Source organism: Drosophila subpulchrella, chromosome 2R (assembly GCF_014743375.2).
Source record: "Drosophila subpulchrella strain 33 F10 #4 breed RU33 chromosome 2R, RU_Dsub_v1.1 Primary Assembly, whole genome shotgun sequence".
In the NCBI taxonomy this organism is placed as follows: Eukaryota; Metazoa; Arthropoda; class Insecta; order Diptera; family Drosophilidae; genus Drosophila; species Drosophila subpulchrella.
In genome coordinates this window covers 19,215,781-19,234,526 of record NC_050611.1, presented here as the reverse complement: position 1 = coordinate 19,234,526, position 18,746 = coordinate 19,215,781, and the positions used below count along the sequence as shown (strand labels likewise).

At 40.3% G+C, this 18,746-nt stretch overlaps 2 protein-coding genes across 2 annotated transcripts; one reads left to right on the top strand and one right to left on the bottom strand.

The window, feature by feature from the left end:
• Positions 1–13,695: 13,695 nt before the first annotated feature.
• On the bottom strand, positions 13,696–15,457 carry LOC119551570 (V-type proton ATPase subunit S1). The gene is made up of 5 exons (XM_037860970.1): positions 15,330–15,457; positions 15,134–15,236; positions 14,967–15,069; positions 14,632–14,893; positions 13,696–14,567 (listed from the first exon to the last, which is right to left on the bottom strand). The coding sequence occupies exons 2-5, from the start codon at positions 15,217–15,219 to the stop codon at positions 13,873–13,875; spliced, it is 1,146 nt and encodes a 381-aa protein (XP_037716898.1). The 5' UTR covers positions 15,220–15,236; positions 15,330–15,457; the 3' UTR covers positions 13,696–13,872.
• Positions 15,458–15,892: 435 nt separating this feature from the next.
• LOC119551642 (N-acetylglucosamine-1-phosphotransferase subunits alpha/beta) lies at positions 15,893–18,545 on the top strand. Its single transcript, XM_037861072.1, has 3 exons — positions 15,893–16,083; positions 16,164–17,584; positions 17,646–18,545. Exons 1-3 carry the CDS (start codon positions 15,993–15,995, stop codon positions 18,132–18,134), a joined length of 2,001 nt encoding a protein of 666 aa, XP_037717000.1. The 5' UTR covers positions 15,893–15,992; the 3' UTR covers positions 18,135–18,545.
• Positions 18,546–18,746: the final 201 nt, after the last annotated feature.

Sequence of the window (18,746 nt, the reverse complement as noted above, 5' to 3'; positions counted from 1 at the left end):
AACTACTTTGCAGCCGGCTTACTGCGTGTAATGGCCGCCTGGTCATCTGGCCGGAATCTGTGTCATCGGATCCCCGAATGGCAATGGCATCCAGCTGGGCGGAGGCGCTCATTACGAGTGGCGTGGCTTTTAAGTACCTTAAATTGCCACTCGCATGCACACGGACACATTTATCACATTCGCTGATGTTGCACGGGAAAAAAGTAGAGCGAAAATGACAAAAAAACGGTGTAAATACAACTTACCTCTTGTAAAATTCTTCGTATTATGGAAGGTAAAAGTAATTTTATATCTAAGAAGTACCTAATACTTAAAAAATATTTAAATAGTCTATAAATGATCTATAAAACGAATATATCAAAAAACTTAGAGCTTATATTCACTCCAAAATATTAAATTAAGGTGGCCAAATTCTATATAAATTCCATTGAAACTAAGGCTCCAAAAAAAAGTATCCATAAGTCAAAGAACATGTTTTTTGGGTTAATGCTGCAGAAATGCTCACAGTGTATTAATCTACCCTGCATAAAAATGCCATCATCCTATCTTTTATAGACAGGAGGTGAGAAATGTAAAATAAATATGGAAAGAAAGTATTTAAAGTCACTGGATAACTTGTAAATGCTTTTATGTCGAAACTTTATTTAACATATATGTAGTCTTCCTTTCTTATTAATGAGCAATATTATTGTGTGGAACATTTTCTTGAAGAGCAGTAAATTTAAAGGAAATAAGTGTCCGTCAATTTTTCTGCTTTTTATGTTTTTAGTATTAATTATTACTTAATTAATTAAGCCCTAAAATTCAAAATAAATATTATATTTTCTTTTTTAATAGCTCTTTAGTTCTGTTAAAGCAACAAATTCTTAAATAAAAAGTTGGGAACAAACTAATTAAAAGTTAGCAAAAAAACTAAATATAATGTTTCTAATATTATTTTAAGCCAAGCAATTAACATAAAAATGAAATAAAAGCTGTGTAAACCATTTTTCGGTGCATCTGCTGCTGATTTACGCTTGTGAAATGCGACAGCAGGACTTTTTTGCCTGCGACTTTATCGCTTTAATTGTGGGTCTTGCTGGCGGAGAAGGTGGTGCTGAAGGGGGTAAAGCGGCTCATCTCCGGCTTCCTGTGTCATACTTTTACTTCCTGTTGCAGGACTCCTGCCCCAGCTCCTCTAGGTCCTCCTGCCACTCCCTCACCGCCTCCTTCAGTCGCTGCTCTTTCATCAGGACTGTTTGCCACGCCAACAGCAAACAGGCCAACAATGCTGCGGATGCGATGATGAGGTGGCTGTGGGATGGAGAAAGGAGAAAGCGGGTTCAGGATGCAGGATGTAGGATGCAGGATACTGGAGGCTGATGGTGATGCCTCTGATGCCTCCCACGGTGATGCATCCACGGCTGTTTGGCCTGACAGCGATCCAGGTCACTGCACCGAAGGCATCAATTACGCCGGAGCTGGCATTAAAGTAATTTTAATTTTTCAGCCCGCTCAAACGGATTGCTGTTCTGTTTTCCTTGGGCGCGAAATTCAATTAGGCTCACGATTACGTTGACGATGGCCACGACCACAAACCGCAGTGGTAATAATTACAAAAACAAAGGCTAACAGGAGCAGCGGCGGCCTTTTCAATTAATTACTGCACAACTCTATAACAGCCACTATTATCCGCAATTAAAATTCAGCTGTTTACCATTCACCATTCTGCGGGCTGTCATAACTCTTTAATGAACCGTTTTTCCATAATCATTTAAGTACTTTTAACCGGCGATTTAATTTTAAACAGCCGCATAAAACTCATCAGTTCATTAGAGCAGACAATGGTAGTTCAGCCCCTGCATTCACATACCTATAGTATACCCCTAAGCTAGATCAACAAAGCAGAATAATGGCCAACTGCCAACTCAATTCAACTTTGCCGTGCATCTCAAACAACCATTAAATTATCATTATCCGACTTGGCAAGGCATAATTCAATATGCCCGCCCAGCACCACTGCAATATCAAATGGTTGGTCGAAAATCAAAGCTGTTAACTATTAAACATGATCTCATGGCCATTAGGCCAAAACCGACCAAAATCCGAGCCACAAACAGCCAGCCACATTCATACATTAAACGGAAGCCGTGCTCGCATTGTAAATCAAATTACGCATACGACGCATGGGCCGCTGAACGAAAATTTGCAGCGATGGATGCAGGCACTTTGAGAAAAAATGTAGGAGAAATCCAATCCAAAATGTATAATAATAAATCAACATTTTTATAGTATCTCCAGCATTGTTGCTAAAATATTATAACTTTTTTAAAAATATATATATCTTGTTAATTTCCTTAATTTGTTGGAACTAGATTGTATTTTCTTATATATAAACACAAGTTATAAAGTGATATTCATGACACAAGTATTAAATTTAAACTCTACGGCAAAAAGTATTTCAATATTATAATTGCGACAGTAACATTTTTTCTGTGTAGCTACCTAGTGAAGGGAAATGGGTTTGGGAATCCCAAGTTTGACTATATACAAACCAAAATTATTATTTAAATTTCATGAGACACATATAATAAATTCGAATTGTATAATACTTTGTTGCCATACTATAACATTTATGTATTTAGTTATTTATTTTGCCAATAGATTTCAAATCCTTAACTGGCTACTTAAATAGGTCTTAACTAATTACTAAAACTAGACAAATTCATGAACTGTAACATGAATAAGGAATATAATAATTTATCCTATTAATCCCGTGAAAAATAAGTTCAATTAGAATTTTACAATAATGTTTTTCTGTGTAGACATCTAGTTGAGTACTAGTTACAATACATCCAAGCCAAAATTATTATTTGAAATGTATGAGACACAAATTATATAATTAAACAGTAGGTATAACATTTTATTTTCATGTTATAAAATATATATTTTTTAAAATATAATTTGTATGACACAATTTTGAAAGTAATATTTCTCCATGTAGTTATAAAGCAGAGAAGAATGGGCCTGTAGAGCCTGATGCTGCATTAGCTTGAGCTGCAGTTTAATACACACAGCGCAAATAATTCACACAATAAGCTGCCGCCGGTGCTGCCGCTCCGATTCCTGGCCATTATTCATGGGCTGGCCAAAAGAGGAGGTGGTAGCCGTACCTCTGTACATATGTCTACCAGTGCCAAGTTGCAGTTGCATTTTCGGGCAGTATGGCAACCGACACTCGGGCCCCGGAGACCAACACGTTTATGGCATTTGCCAATGGCCAGAGTGCGCTTTTCACTTTTATTGTGGCCTGGCAAAGTGTTTGTGCCGAGTAAGGCCGACAATATATCTGTCTGGCTGTCGGTGGAAGCAACTCGGAGGAGGAGGAGTAGATCCGGAGATGGAGCAGGATCTGAAGAAGGAGCCCCAACCAGATGCACTTGCTGCTGCAGAGCTCGCCTGCTGTTTTTCCGTTTTTATGACAGCTTCCGGTGGAGTGGCAGGCTACATGTGTTCGCATTCGCAAACAGGTTTCTCTGTGTTTTGGCACCTGGAAATACCTCAAAGAAAATAATACCCCCTCAGCTCTTGGAATTGTCTAAGCTGCCGCACGATTCTGTCCTGAAGGCTTACTTTGTGTTGCCGGTTAGGTGCTGCACAGAGAAACATAATAGCAACCTTTAGGAACTGATGCAATCAGATGTGTTTTCGACCAACGGAAATGAGTTATAAGGTATATAAGCGAGTTTAAGGAATACTATTGCTATAGAACTATGTTTAACTATCTGTTAGCTATTAGTTTTAACTATAATACAGCATTAGATAATAATTACATAATATAATAATATAATAATCTATTAGCTAACCTGACGCCACTAAAACTAACTAAATTTTATCCTTCTGATACGAATTAAAATCCTAATAATATAATAAACTATAAGCTAACTAAATATTATCCTTCTGATACGATTTAGAACACTAAATTAAATTTAAACTGTTAAATCACCCATCTTACGCAAAGTGCAATTTAAGTTTTATTAATTTTCAAGTCATTAGGCACTGCAGCAAGCACTTTTTATTTCTAATATAGTATTATTTTGTAAACTTTAAATAATAAATATATTTATATTTATTTATTTACTTGTAGCAAATGCTTTAAAAATTTTTAAATAAGACTGGGATATAAACCAAAATTCCCTACCATAATGAGACTTTAGTAAAGTAAAATTAAAAAATATGAAACCAATATAAACACAATTTTTTTTTTCAGTTCTAACGGAAACCTAAACACTACGAGTTACATTTAGAACTCATTTCTATTTTTCCCCAAAATGCAAATGCATGCATTTATCAAACCCATCGCTCAGGCGATTTCGGTTTGTCAAAAATTTGTTTCCTCTGTCAAAACAGGATATGTTCGTTGTCCAGGACAATCCCAAACAAATCTGACAACGAGATTTGTATGCGTGCGGAATTTTACGATTTTATTGCCCATCGAATGGGGCTGTAAAGGGGAAAGATTAGGGGGCGGATCGAGTGGCCTCCGAATGGCATTAATGTGCGGAATTTAAATGGTTTGAAACCGCAAAACAAAACACCAAGAAGCAACAACATTAACGTCTGCACACAAAATTGGGCATTTACATGTTGCCAAACACAAACAACAGGGGCAAAGGGATTTGGGATATGACTTTGGGGATACCTCTTGAAGGAATATAATGAATATAATAAATTATATCTTCCACAAAACTAAACAGGCGAAATTACTTTTCATTAACTATTATAAGAAATATAATTTTAAATACTCCTTTGAGATATTTCCGAAATACTTTCCAGCCCAAAGTATCCTTAGAATACCATGGCCCAAAACTTCTGGGCAAAAACGGACGCACAATTCGCATTGTTTGGCTTTTGGTAGTAGCAGCTTAGCCAAGGATTTGTCCTCACTTTGCCAATGTGTGCGTGAATGTTTGTAGGTCTGTGTGAATGGAAGAGTTTCCCAGTGCCTGTGAAATTTCGTGTCTGTGAAATTTTCCTGATTTATGGTATTAAACGCACACAAAAAATTGTTGAATTGGATTTTATTTGAATTTAATGGGTTTTTAGTGTATTTTAATGGGATCCCTTTATGGTAGTTTGCAGATTTTCCGATTTAATTTGGTTATTTTCGTTGCGTCTGTGCATTCGTACAAAAATATGTGTGGCCATTTGTGGGCAATTCGAGCTAATTCAATTGTTAGGCAGTTAGGCCTGTTGGCTGAGTGGACGCAGCTAAAAACTATGCTTTAAATATCAAATTTGAATTTAATTGCCTTTTCCCTTCTTAATTTACAGAGATTTTAGCTTTGCCTAAAAACAATAATGGAAAATCAGCGAGTTAGGGACAGTATTTATAGCATTTAAATTGTATTTCAGAGGACTAAACCCTAACAACATGTTACAGATACTTGAAACTAATATTTAACAAGTCTTTTACATTTGTATATTATTTCATATCATATTATTTCCAATATCATACAGTTTTTAAGAACATGTTAAAGTTGTAAAACAATTTATAATTGGCCTAAAACTACCATTTTTATAATATGCCTACAAAAAAGGGGATATGCCTACACAGAGAAAATTCTGACGTTCTCATCTGAGTTGAAAATGTTCTTAAAAATAGAGCAACATTTTTGATGTTGAAAATATTGTTATTTTGTTTGAATCAAGTTGAATTGGCGGTCCCTACATTGTATATCTCAACAAATGAACTATTAGTCCAGTCAAAAAATTTTTAGATAAACTATATTTAACTTATCTCTTCTCCCCATTTCGTTCTAATATTGAGAACAGTGATACCAAAATGTACTTAGACGGTTTTTAAGAACGAATGTTCTTAATTCAAGAATAATGTACTTAGATAATTCTCTCTGTGTAACATTAAACCAACTATTAATTGAAACTTATCTAGATATAAATAAAAATGGGCTGATTAAGATACAAAACTGTATCCCATTGCATGTATCATATTTAACTCTCATATTTCAGGGTTCATTTCGAAATATCGCGTATACGCCGTGTCGCACGAGGGTAGAAGAGTGGAGCGCAAAGGAAGCAGTTGAGAGTCTACTGAACCATATGCACTACCAATTTATGGCTTCAATAAACATAAAGTTTATAAACTCCCGAGGCGATGTCGTTGCTCATCATCTGCAGCGGATTGCCGAGGAAACGGCAGCGGCAACGATGGGCAAAATAAATAATGAAAGAGAAAAGTGATGTCATAAAAATTTTATCTCTTAACTGAAATTGAGCAGCATGAACAAGCTCGCAGCGGCAACAAAAGGTAGCATCAGTAGGAGCCTGGTCACTCCGGGAAAAGGAAAATAATATAAAAATAACGACAATGGTGTGTGTGTGCGGGAAAGCGAGCGGAAAATGTGAGAGCAGCATTTCCCAAGCAGCCATACAACGGCAATGGGAAAAGCCGAACAAAGCTGACAAGGCTGCAGCAGTTCACTTGAGAGTGTGGGCTTTATAAAGTTGCAAAGCTGCAAAATACTATAGTTTATGTACAATACAAAATGCTCAACACAGGCGGCAGACAAGCGAGGCATCAACAATTTCAGGTGGCATAAACTTGTTTGCCCTCATAGGTTTACACCTCTGAGCCCCATAAAAGAGATAACTAGTTGGTAACTATGGTGCCTTAAGAGCCACAAATACTACAGATAGTTGGGCAAATAATATCCCATATAATATTCCCTTAGTGGTAACCCCTTGTGCAGTTAAATTGTAGTTCAACTACAATTTACACTAAAAACAGACCTTCAATATTTACTTATCAATGTTGATATAGTTTAATTTCCACACAAACATGAAAAACAGCTCAATTACGAGTTCCGCTTAATTGATAACAAAGACTTGTTGACACTTTGATATTTGCTTAAATATCAGAAATGCTAAACATTTGAATCGCCATTTGTTTATGCAAAAAAGGAATAACAATTCAGTTAAATTAAAGCTTGATATCAGAAAGTTAAACAAAAAATAAAAGTTTATAGGTAAATAAATAGTGACATTTAATTTGTAAAGCTGAAAAATTGAACTTTCAGTTTGGCATCCTAATAAAAAAGTTAAGCATACCTTTATAAAAGCTATTTTAAATTACCATTAATCATAAGACATTGAATACAAATTATTTAAATGATATATGTACACTTTATTTATTATTCAATAGTTTTTTTAAGCCTTTTACTGTTTATTAAACATGACATTTCGATTGTTTTGTGTGAGTTCAGTAAACAGATATTAAAATTAAAATAAATTATACCTATTTCCGATTTCAAAGAGATTAAGTACTTGCAACCATACAGCAATTGATTACCCACAAATTGTGAAATGTAATTATTCATTTAGGGACTGCCAAAGATATTAGCCAGGCAAACAAAGTAAATTTCCGGCACTCTGGCAATTTTGAACTTTTACTTTTCGGGGAAGAGCCGTTTCGTGCCGTTCTGCCTTTTTGGGAGTGCAGCTAACTCATTTCTCAATTTGCCGGCATGAAACGGTTTTAATGTGAAAACTTTTGCGGCAACATTGTGGCAACACGAAAAGGTACGAGCTCAACAAATGTGGCCTGCCTGGCAGACAGATGGCTGCTGCTGCATGGATCCTTCTAGCCAGGATCCTTGTTCCCTGCTCCTTGGCCTGATCCCCTGCCCCATGATTAAGTTGTGTAAAAGTTGGGTTCAATTTCGGGCCAACAATGTCCGTGGGCAGCGAGTGGAAAGCAAGTCAGTGGGCCAAATGCAATCAAAAGTGGAATAACAATTGCAGGAGGCATCGGTAACCAAGTCTATATCGAGTATATATAAACGAGCTCAGTTGAAAGGGCTGTTTGGGCAGAACAAACAAAATATTGAATATGATTTGCAAACACATGTGTGCCTGCTGTTCACTCAATCAATAAAGTCGAGGGGGGAGGCAAAGGAGCCTGCGAGACTAGATGTAAATATAGAGCTCCTTTCTATTCCGAATTCCCCCTGATGGAAATCGAAAGCGCTCCATGCAAATCTCCCTCGCGTGTCGCCTTTTCTACGCATTTTCACTTTGCCACACAATAGATTTACATAAAAATGCACTTGATCTGCTCGCCTTCGAATGGTGAGGAGCTCCATGTACTATATCTATAGATATCTTTGTACATATATCTCCATTCAGCTGCCAGTACGATTTATTTGCACTTGGTGATGAGCACATTCTCCTCATCCTGGCGCGTGTTTGAGCTTGTCTTACATGGCGGCAAAGCTAATCGGCTTTGCATTGCGAAATATTTACACACGGGCCGTGTAGTACCCCAAATTTGCATTAATTCAGGTCTTCTGTATGCCTGAATAGCTAATGTGCGTGGCATAACATCAATATACCTTCAGTATACTGCAATGATAGTATTCTTCCCTTAGGCACAGGATTCCATCATATATATATGTATGTTTGTTATTTGTTAAAACAACATTTCATTACAATATTGTAGTTCCAATAACACATGAAAAGTTTAATTAAAATTTATTAATGGCAGTTTTTTATACCTTTCAAAAATTGTAACGTTTAAAAATCTCTCCTAACATATGTTTGTCGCAAATATTTAAAATTCATGCCATTTAGCAGTTTGATATCTAAATAAAATCATTTTATTTGGATGCCAGATTCATTCTAAACAAATGTATTTGTCTGATGTAGAGAACTATGCATTTCTAGAAAATCTACAAGTATTGTCTCTCAAGTTTGGTGTTTATTAAGTGTTGTTCAATACCATCATATTAATAAATGTTCAGTAGCTATTAGAAATAAGTTTTTTTGGCCAAACTTATTAAATTCCGATATTTTATGATATCTTAACTACAAAACTTTGTATTAAAATATCAAGACTTATAAAAAATCTAAGAGTTTCTGTGGGATATGAAGAATTATATTTAAGAAGTATGTAAATATTTTATCTCTAATCTGGACAATTATATTTTTTTCAGGAGCAACATTTTACCAATATTTCATCCGGTATCCATAATAATCAATCAATAATAATCCTTTACAAAGGATAACTATTTTTGTCTAATTTTCCTTATCCAGTATTTTCTAACCTCATCTATCCCCTCTTAATTACAAAGCTAAAATCGGATATGCTATTTTTTCTTAAAGCCTTAGCTCTGTAATTGAGCCCGTCAACTAGGTTTATGAACTGCTCCCGCCCCCGTCGCCACCTGACCCCTTATGGACTAATTAATTCCTGGCCCCGCCTCCTCAGGTGGCAACTGGAAGCAGGTCAGCGGTGGAATTACACGCTCCGGATTACACCCTAAGCTGGAGCTCAGGGCTCTTGAGTTGGGTCACTGCCTGCAGTCCCTAATCCTTTTGCATGACATTATGGCTGAGCTGTTGCCTAATTGCCGGACCGCTGGATAACTGGGGGCAGCGGCTTTAACTCGGTGCTGGGACTCCAGCAGCCGGGCATCAATAATAAATGACAGACGACAAAAGTTGCAAACCTTTTTCGGCACTTATCTGTCACACGTCACATGGCGCCAACATCATTTGTCAATTGTCACGGCTTCTGGCTTAACTCGAACTCAGCCCTTATCTACTCCGTAACCCCTTCCCCCCGGAGAAGAAGGGGTCTTCCCAGTTAATTTGCAAGCGCCCATCGAGAGCCAGAAACACAGAAATCATGTGTTTGCCTACGTTTCGGTTCCCTCGTCACGCTCAATTGTTAAAAATGACAACTAATTAATGTCTGTCCACCCAACCACTGACCATTGGTTATGGATGTACGAGTCCCAGCACTTTGGGCCAGAAATCGAAATTCTCTATCTGGATTGAGCTTAATTTGAGGTCAACTTTCAGAGTGATTTGTCGGTTTAAAGGTTAATGGGTAGTCTGTGGGTTTTCGCTGAGTAAAAGGCCAGAGAACTGAAACTACAATTTGGTCCAAAATCAATCACCTTACAATCGTTTTACAGAGGAAACTAAAGCTAAAATTGGTAAAGGAAGTGACATTATGTTACTCTTTAAAATTGCATTGCAAAGGCTTAATTTTTAGTACAGTATAAATATTTATAGTCTCAAATAATTACTTATTAATAATTATTATTAAATACAAAATAAAACGAAATCTGGATTTTAATTTATAATCTTGGTTTCTTAGTACAGTATAGGTATTACTATTAACAATTATAATTATAAGATCAAATGAGTAATAAATTAATACTTTCTAAAGCATTAAATTGAAATTAATTGGTTAAAAATTAATACTACAAAAACGAATTCTAGACTCTTTAATATAGAAACAAAACGGAAAAGTATAGACTTATTATTGTTTAGTCTTTAATCCATACTTTATTTTTAATACTGCCTTTGGTATACTTTTAATACCATCTGAACTTCTTTTTTTAGACAAATAATGACAGATAATTATCAAAAACTTTAAAATTAAATTAAGTGAGAATATAATTTTATTATTTTTAGCCTAACCATGGGTCTAATCATCAGAATTTCCTTAATTAACCCCTTTCAACTAAGGTGTTATATAATTTCACATGAATTCAGGTCTTAAAATAAAACTATATACAGAGCTTGCGGTGGAATCCTCAAACATCTATAGATGCTCTACTAGCTCACCTGAAATGCTGTTCAAAAGAGCGGCACAAATGACTTCATTAGAGCGCTCTTCTCGAAAGCCCCTTTGAAGAACCACCCACGACCCAACCCACGGGGCGTGCTTATTAGTTAATCATGCCCCGCAACCTACAAAGCGATTCCACGTCCACTTAGTGGAGATAAGTACCAGAAACGGATGGCAGATGGGTGACGAAAACTCCCGGGCTGGACAAATACCATCATTAACTTTAGCTCAAGCCGCTCGCCCGCCAGCGATTTTATTGTTTTTGGCTTTGGCTTAAGCTCCAGGATCTCGGAACCCGGAACCCAGATCCCAGCATCCAGTTCCCAGCTCCCAGCTCCCAGCTCCTCCCTCTCTTCGGCACCCGTGCCTAATGATTCGCACTGTGGCTCAGCTTAATGACAGCAAACGGCCCCAACTTTTCAAACTGCATTGGGTGCATTTACTGCTGCTAGTCGTGTGGTCGTCGTCCTTCTCCTGGCAGACGAACAGCACATGGACACGGGTTTTCTGCTAAGTTGGCCACTCCCCACTCCTCACTGCCCACTCCTCACTACCCATTCCCATTCCCACTGCTGTTTGTGCCCGTCTAATGCTGCAATTTGTAGACCGCTGGGTTTATTACGGCCTGTGGCTGCCGGCGAGAAGAGCGAGCGACACTTTAGCCCCAGGGGTCCTCCCAGCAGGAAGGTCCATCGGTTCGACAGGGTTAAGAATCCTACTTGCATATAAGTTCATACAGCTGGAGTCATCAAGATGGCTATAGTTCAAATTTGTCTAAAAACTTCTTATGTCAATTAAGATTCTTTATACGAAACTATAAAATTTAAAAACAACTATTGAACTTTAATAAAAAAATCAAATATAATGTTTCAAAATGTTTTTTTTTAGATCATAAAATTAATGACTAAGTTATTAATTCGTTATAAAAATTTTATTTGAAAAATATTCTTTATAAGAAAACTGCCAAAAAACTTCTCTCTTACAAAAAAGGTCGTATATCAAGACAATCTTTATAAAAAAAACCCTTTTTTTTTAAATACAAAACTTAGGAAAAATAATTAAAGCCCTTTAAGACCTTTTTTAGTTTAAAACCATTCTATAGTTATAAGGTGAAAAGTACTTACCAGTAAATAATGATTAGAGGTTGAATTTAATGCGAAATCGTTTTCTTAAAGTACGTTTTCCAACCACATTTGATTGATTACAACATTTTTTCATGATATCATAATAAGATTTAAGTCTAATATAATATTAGTTTTTTTTTAAAAATCGTAACCGTGGTTATTGAAAATCTTATTCAAAAAAGATTTCACATATAATGCGACGGGTGATAATATTTTTGTGGTACTATGGTAGAACTAGAGAAATAAAGCACGATGTGAAATATAAAGTACATGACCCCTTTATTTGTAAATTTTAAATATGCATCCTCAGCTGAATTTAACTTTAACATCTAGTGCTAACCTATATTTATTGCTAAGGACAACTTGTAATGCCAAGGGTGCTATGTTTCTGACCACATCCGTCATCATTTCCACATGCCATACTTACAAGCGCATAGAGAACTTGAGCAGGAGGCTGCTTATGGGGCTGGCCCAAAACTTTCGGCAGCTTGGCAAGTTGGCGACATTTTCGGCTGCCAAAAACTTTGCGAACTTTTGCGCCATGGCTGCGAGTCCGCAAAGAGCTCGTTCCGCTTTGAGTGGAGTTCATTACGAATGCCGCGTGTTGACTTATGCATAATTACTGTTTCCTCGGACCCCGGATGTCGCTCCACACCCAATCCAATGGATTGCCAACGCTTGGGTTCCCAGGACCCCACTTGGCACAAGTTTTTTGGAGCCGCTGCAAGGCGGCACTGCGCTCCAGTTGGGTCATATGCTCATTTGTGTGCATGACGCACTGACCTGTTTCTAATGCAACAAAAACGTTAAGCGCCTGCCAGCCACTCGCAGTGCAGTCAACTGTGTCCTCTTGGCTCAGAGAGCACACCCCCAGCTACTCGGGCACCCATGGAGCCGTAAGACCCCCGAATACCCCCATACCATACCATCCCACCCACGTAGCACACTTTTTTGCGCTGTCTGCCGGGGAGTTTATTTTACGCACGCCTTGACCAAACGGAGGCGGCAGCAGCCTTCCACTTTGCACTCGCAGGCAAGTGGAAAAGTCAAGCGGATAAACAAGAGATTAAAATGTCATAAACAATGCTTTTTGCCACTCCAGCTAAGCAACTTAATGAAAGCCTGGGAAATGAGGAAAATGGGTTTCCTTTGCTGCAGTTGCAAACTTTCAGCTTCAAGTTTCAACCGAAAAGCGGTGTATCTGCCTTGAAAATCCCGTCGATGCAACTCAATAAATTTCCATTTAACTTTTGATTTGTTTCCATGACTTTTTCCGCCCAACAAGACCAGAGAATTCAATTGAAATTGTTTACAAAACAAGCTACAGGAAAAGTTGTTATCAACTATTTGAATACCAGTCAAAAACTGAATCCTAACGGCGGTGTTTTATAACATTAAAATGAACTTATATATAGTTTAACTTATTCTTAAAGAAATATTATACCTTTTCAGTAATTTCAAAAGATAAAAAAGAGATTTATATCCCAAAAAGTATCATCCATAAGCTTACTACCCCAAAAAAGGGCATCGAACCTTCGACTCTACGCCAGTAAAAACTTTCCATTTGTAACACAATTGAAAAAAACTTTATTTTCGTTGGGCCTGCGAGCAGGAGGGTTGCACAAATGACAAACTATCATACAGAGGCATAAATTAGTCTCGCATATTTGCGCCAAACAAGAAACTATAAAACACTTAGATATATCCAAAATTGGATTCACTGCCCATGGGCATACACACACACACAACTTCGTACACACACATGTGCGTCTTTTCATAATTCCTTCGATTTACGACATTTAGGGGCTATGCTAAATGAAATACTGGATGCCAAGTCGGTGCAAGCAAAACCTCAGACAATTTTCGGCAACAAGAACCAGCCACGCTATTGATGCTGAGCGAAAGCTGGTCTTTGCCGGCGAAAATTACAGATACGATACAAATTGTGAGGACTAATTTCCCGGTTATATGTTATGTGTTATGTGATTACGGTATTAAGTATTGATTCGTTTACAAATACATGTGGATAGACTGAAGGAATAAAGGAATGAATATTGAGTGCGCATTGAACAATCAAATAAGGTGTGAACTAATGAAGCCGGCCGCGGTTTAATCGGCGGCGGCGTTGATGGTGATGGTCTTGCCCTTGGGATCGTCGAAGCGGTCCATTGTGTTGATGTCCATCATCCAGCAGACGCCGACGAACATGATGACCAGCAGCAGGGCGACCACGAACAGACCCATCAGTATGCCGGGCGTCACGAAACCCACGCAGTCCCAGGAATCGCCGAACACGAAGTTATCCTTGTAGGTGCCATCGAAGGGAGCCTGCAGCTGCAGGGACTTGAAGCTCAGGGTGTTGTACATGTTGTTGACGGCCGTCGAGTCGAGGGTGAGGTTGCCGCACGAGAAGGAGAACGTGGTGGGGGCATTCACGCCGGTGGAGCGGAAGTTGCTGCCATCGTAGGCCAGGTTGCTCAGGCTAAAGTAGCCGCCATCATAAAGAATGTCAAAGGTGATTGGCTTGGCGGCATCGGTTGTGGCCAGCTCAACGGAGAACTTGGTAGAGGGAGTGGAGGAGTTGGTGACCTTAATTCCGTTGACGGTAACAGGGTTGCCGTTGTAGAGCAGGGCGGTGTAGAAGATCTGAAACTGGTTGCCGACGTACCACATGCTTCCACCGGTGGTGGCGGCCGTGTCACGGCGGATGCGACGCTGCACCACGGGAGCGGTGGAGGGGGCGGCCAGGTAGAGATAAGCCACCTTGCACTCGAACTGCTTGCTGATAGCGGCGATGGCGGCGTCTGAAATGTAAGCAACGTAAAGTAAGTGTGTCACATGGACTGTTTTGTGATGAAGATCACCCACCATGTGACTCCAGGCTGGACTCCCTGCTCTCGGCGTCATCCTCGAAGCTCACAAAGAGGGCCGTGCCCACGGAGCACTTGGCCGGGGTGGTCAGCTTGCCGCTGGCATCGATGGTGTTGTGCTCCCGCTTGGCGGCCACGGAACGCAGGGCCTCCGAGGGGTTCTCCACGCTGGTGTAGTAGGTCTTGGGACTCACACCCTGCAGCTGGGCGTAGCAGGACTGCGACTGGGAGTTGGAGCACAGGAAGTCCTTGCTGCTCAGCTGGTTGGGTTTCAAAGGAAGTTCACAGTTCAAGTTATCTCTTACAGGTAGCAATATGTACTCAAGCACTTACGCCATTTTCCTCGAAGGCCACGACCATGTGATCTTCCAGCAACGTTGCCAACTGCTCCGCGAACTCCGCCTGGGGCACCGTCTTCAGGGAGGGCTTCGCCACACTGGCATACAAAAGGTTAGCATTATGGTTACACATTCAACTGGTGGATAGCTAAACAAACCCACCTGTTGGCTCCCCACAGAAAGACGGGCGTTTGCTCCGCCAAGGCGGCCCCAATGACGCACAACGCAATCAGCGATTTCCACAACATCTCGCTGGATTCGCTTACTTCGTGGGTTTTACGGGTATAAAAAAACAAAGGAAAACAAAGAACGCATAAGTTAAGAACCAAGGGGAACACAAGAGGCACTAGAAACCAACCGAAAAGTGAACTGAAACTACAAACGAAAAATGGTGGTGAAAATTTTCGCTTTGCCTTGCACGACGTCGCCTATTCCAGTGAGAAAAAAACCTTATGACGGTCATGTGATGTGCACCAGCTGACCGCAGGGTTGTCAGGGCATGCGGAAAAAATGGGATACAAAAAATACTGGAAAAATTAATTACACATATTATGGTAATTTACAAATAGTTTTAGAAAATTAACATTTTAGAATTACATTAAATGCTTACATTTAATTAATAATAATTCAAGTATTTCAAATATGAAATTAGGTGGCGACCTTGGGTGCACCCTTAGCCTGGACACACACCCTTCCATTTAGTGGAAGTAAACTGAACTAGTTCCAAAGTTCCGCCTGTTGATTATAGCAACTTCAATTCAAATAAGTATTGTTAATCATATCCCCAATTGCTAACTGCTAACACAAGCCATATTTAAAATGTTATATATCTGATAAGATAAACAAAAATTTGTATTATGATCTGATTAACTTATATTATTTATATTACCTAAACTCCAGAGTTTTGTGGCATTTTTAATCACTCCCGCCACGGCCACACTTTTCCCGAGGAAAAACAAAGTTTTTGTTATGATTTTTCTGCGGGGATAATGAATGAAATGTGCCATTCAAGGACCTGAGGATGCGCTTGCGTCGCCGCTGGCCGCGAAGGATGCGGCGTGTCATCGAACAATTGCGACTGCAGTCCCGCAGGAAGCTGCAGCTGCTCCTGGGTGAGTTGCCCCATACATACCTAATAGGTAACCTATACCTCTCCTATTACTTAACTAATTTAGGGTTTACTAACTTCCAGGGCTTGGAGGACTTTGCCTGGTGAGTTGGTTAGCCTTTAACTATCTTTCCGCTTCGGAGAGCGGCAGCACCGGCGACTCCAGCAGCTCCTGCAGCGCCATCGATGCGGTTTACACTTGGGTCAATGGCTCAGATCCCAAATTTATAGAATCCATCCGGCGATTCGACTTCAAACACGATCCCTCGCGATTCGATGACAAGAATGAGCTGCGCTACTCCCTGCGATCGCTGGAGAAGCACGCCAATTGGATCAGGCACGTCTACATAGTGACCAATGGCCAGATACCCAATTGGCTGGATCTTAGCTACGAAAGGGTCACAGTGGTGCCACACGAAGTGCTGGCCCCCGATCCCGCCCAGCTGCCCACCTTCTCCAGCTCGGCCATCGAGACATTCCTGCACCGCATACCAAAGCTGTCCAAGAGGTTTCTCTACCTCAACGATGACATATTCCTGGGAGCACCGCTCTATCCAGAGGATCTGTATACAGAGGCGGAGGGAGTTCGCGTCTACCAGGCCTGGATGGTACCCGATTGCGCCCTGGACTGCCCGTGGACGTACATAGGAGATGGAGCCTGCGATCGGCACTGCAACATCGATGCCTGCCAGTTCGATGGAGGAGACTGCAGCGAAACTGACTCAGCGGACGGTGCCCACGTGTTTCCACAAAGCCAGGAGGTGCTCGAAGTAGAACCCGTCGCTGTACCAAAAACTCCTGTCCATCGCTTTCCTCACGTGGGCCTCCAAAAGCTGTTCAAAAGCAGCTCGGCCAATTTTAAGGAAGTGATGCGCCACCGTAATGTGTCCACACTCAAAGAACTCCGCCGCATCGTGGAGCGTTTTAACCGGGCCAAACTGATGTCGCTGAATCCCGAAATGGAGGCTACTAGCTCCGAGCCACCGACTACCCAACGGAACACAGTTCCCAAAGAGGAGTACCAATCATCCACCAACATATACTCCCACTCGCTTATTGCCACCAATATGTTGCTTAATCGAGTCTATGGCTTCAAGGCACGTCATGTTCTAGCCCACGTGGGTTTCCTGATCGACAAGGATATTATGGAGGCCATGCAGCGACGTTTCCGCCAACAAGTTCAGAGCACGGCCCGTCAGCGCTTTCGGTCCGCTACAGATTTGCAGTACGCCTTTGCTTACTACTCCTTCCTGATGAGCGAAACGAAGGTGATGGGCGTGGAGGAGATCTTTGATGAGTTTGACACCGATGGCTCGGCCACCTGGTCGGATAGGGAGGTGCGCACCTTTCTCACACGCATTTATCCGCCGCCACTAGACTGGTCAGCCATGCGATACTTCGAGGAGGTCATTCAGAATTGCACTAGGAGTCTGGGCATGAATACAAAGGCTGATGCAGTTGAACATTCCACGCTGGTCTACGAGCGTTATGAGGATTCTAATTTGGTTGGTATACATCAAATAGATCTTGGAGAATTGCTTTAACAGTTTACTCCCATTTCAATAGCCCACCATCACCAGAGATTTGGTAGTGAGATGTTCGCTTCTGGCTGAAGCTTTGGCGGCTAACTTTGCCGTTCGACCCAAGTATCACTTTCATGTCAGCCCCAAGCGAGTTTCGCACAGCAATTTTATGATGCTCTCCTCGAACCTCACGGATGTGGTGGAATCCCTAGACCGATTGCGCCGCAATCCGCGCAAGTTCAACTGTATCAATGACAATATGGATGCTAGTAGGCGGGAAGACAACGCAATGGTTCGCCACCTGCTGGAGGATTTCTACCTGTCCTTCTTTCCGCGGCGCAGCAAGTTCGAGCTGCCGCCGCAATTCCGCAATCGATACGCATCCTGGCGAGACTATCAGCGCTGGAAGCGAAGGAAGCGCGCCGTTCTAGTGATCGGTTATGGAGTGACTCTGCTGCTGGTCATCTTTCTGCTGCGTTTTATGTGCCACCACAAGGCCAAGTTTGTGAGGCGCTGTGTGCAGCGCTTGTAGGTCTCATCTTTGGGAAATTCTCTCTTCCGCAATGTTGTGATATGTTGTGAACATTTATGTATATCGGCCATTTCTGCAAGCGATCATAGTCAAATCTAGTTGTAGGCCATGTGTAAGGCTATTTTTCTAGTTCTTTAGATGCACGCTAGAGGCTACGTTTAAGATTAGTCGTTAAGTGTAAGTACCTAGTGAAATTTTGTAGAATCTTTTGTTATTTAGGCAGTCGAACTGTTTTAGGTTGAATTTCATACCACTTAAGTTCATCATACCAAGTGCAAATCTTTGTTTGATATTGTCTCGATAATAGTACTGAATTTTCCAAGACGTAAGTCGAACTTATGATCGTTTAAAGATAATTTTTTATATAAATATATGCAATTAATGGTGTAAACTCCATCAAAAACACCTTAACTATTTGTTCTGTTCGATCTAAGCAAGATATGTATATATTCTGTATTGATTTCCGCTGCTGTGGACGCTTTATTAAATTAGTTTTTTATGTTTATTGGTTGGCTGCTGTCCAAAACTACAGATTGCTGGCAGCACTTAGCTTTGGTTCCGGAGTTTGGAATACGGCTTCCCTGGCGCGTCGATGATTACCGCAAAATTTGA

What these genes read in the sequence shown, in the direction of transcription:
- LOC119551570 (XM_037860970.1), bottom strand. Translation starts at nt 15,219, where the DNA reads ATGTTGTGGAAATCGCTGATTGCGTTGTGCGTCATTGGGGCCGCCTTG. An exon ending in TTTCTGTGGGGAGCCAACAG is followed by an intron (nt 15,070 to 15,133) that starts GTGGGTTTGTTT and finishes TTTGTATGCCAG; the next exon opens with TGTGGCGAAGCCCTCCCTGA. An exon ending in GTCCAGCCTGGAGTCACATG is followed by an intron (nt 14,568 to 14,631) that starts GTGGGTGATCTT and finishes CTTACATTTCAG; the next exon opens with ACGCCGCCATCGCCGCTATC.
- LOC119551642 (XM_037861072.1), top strand. Translation starts at nt 15,993, where the DNA reads ATGCGCTTGCGTCGCCGCTGGCCGCGAAGGATGCGGCGTGTCATCGAA. An exon ending in GAAGCTGCAGCTGCTCCTGG is followed by an intron (nt 16,084 to 16,163) that starts GTGAGTTGCCCC and finishes ACTAACTTCCAG; the next exon opens with GGCTTGGAGGACTTTGCCTG. An exon ending in GTTATGAGGATTCTAATTTG is followed by an intron (nt 17,585 to 17,645) that starts GTTGGTATACAT and finishes CCATTTCAATAG; the next exon opens with CCCACCATCACCAGAGATTT.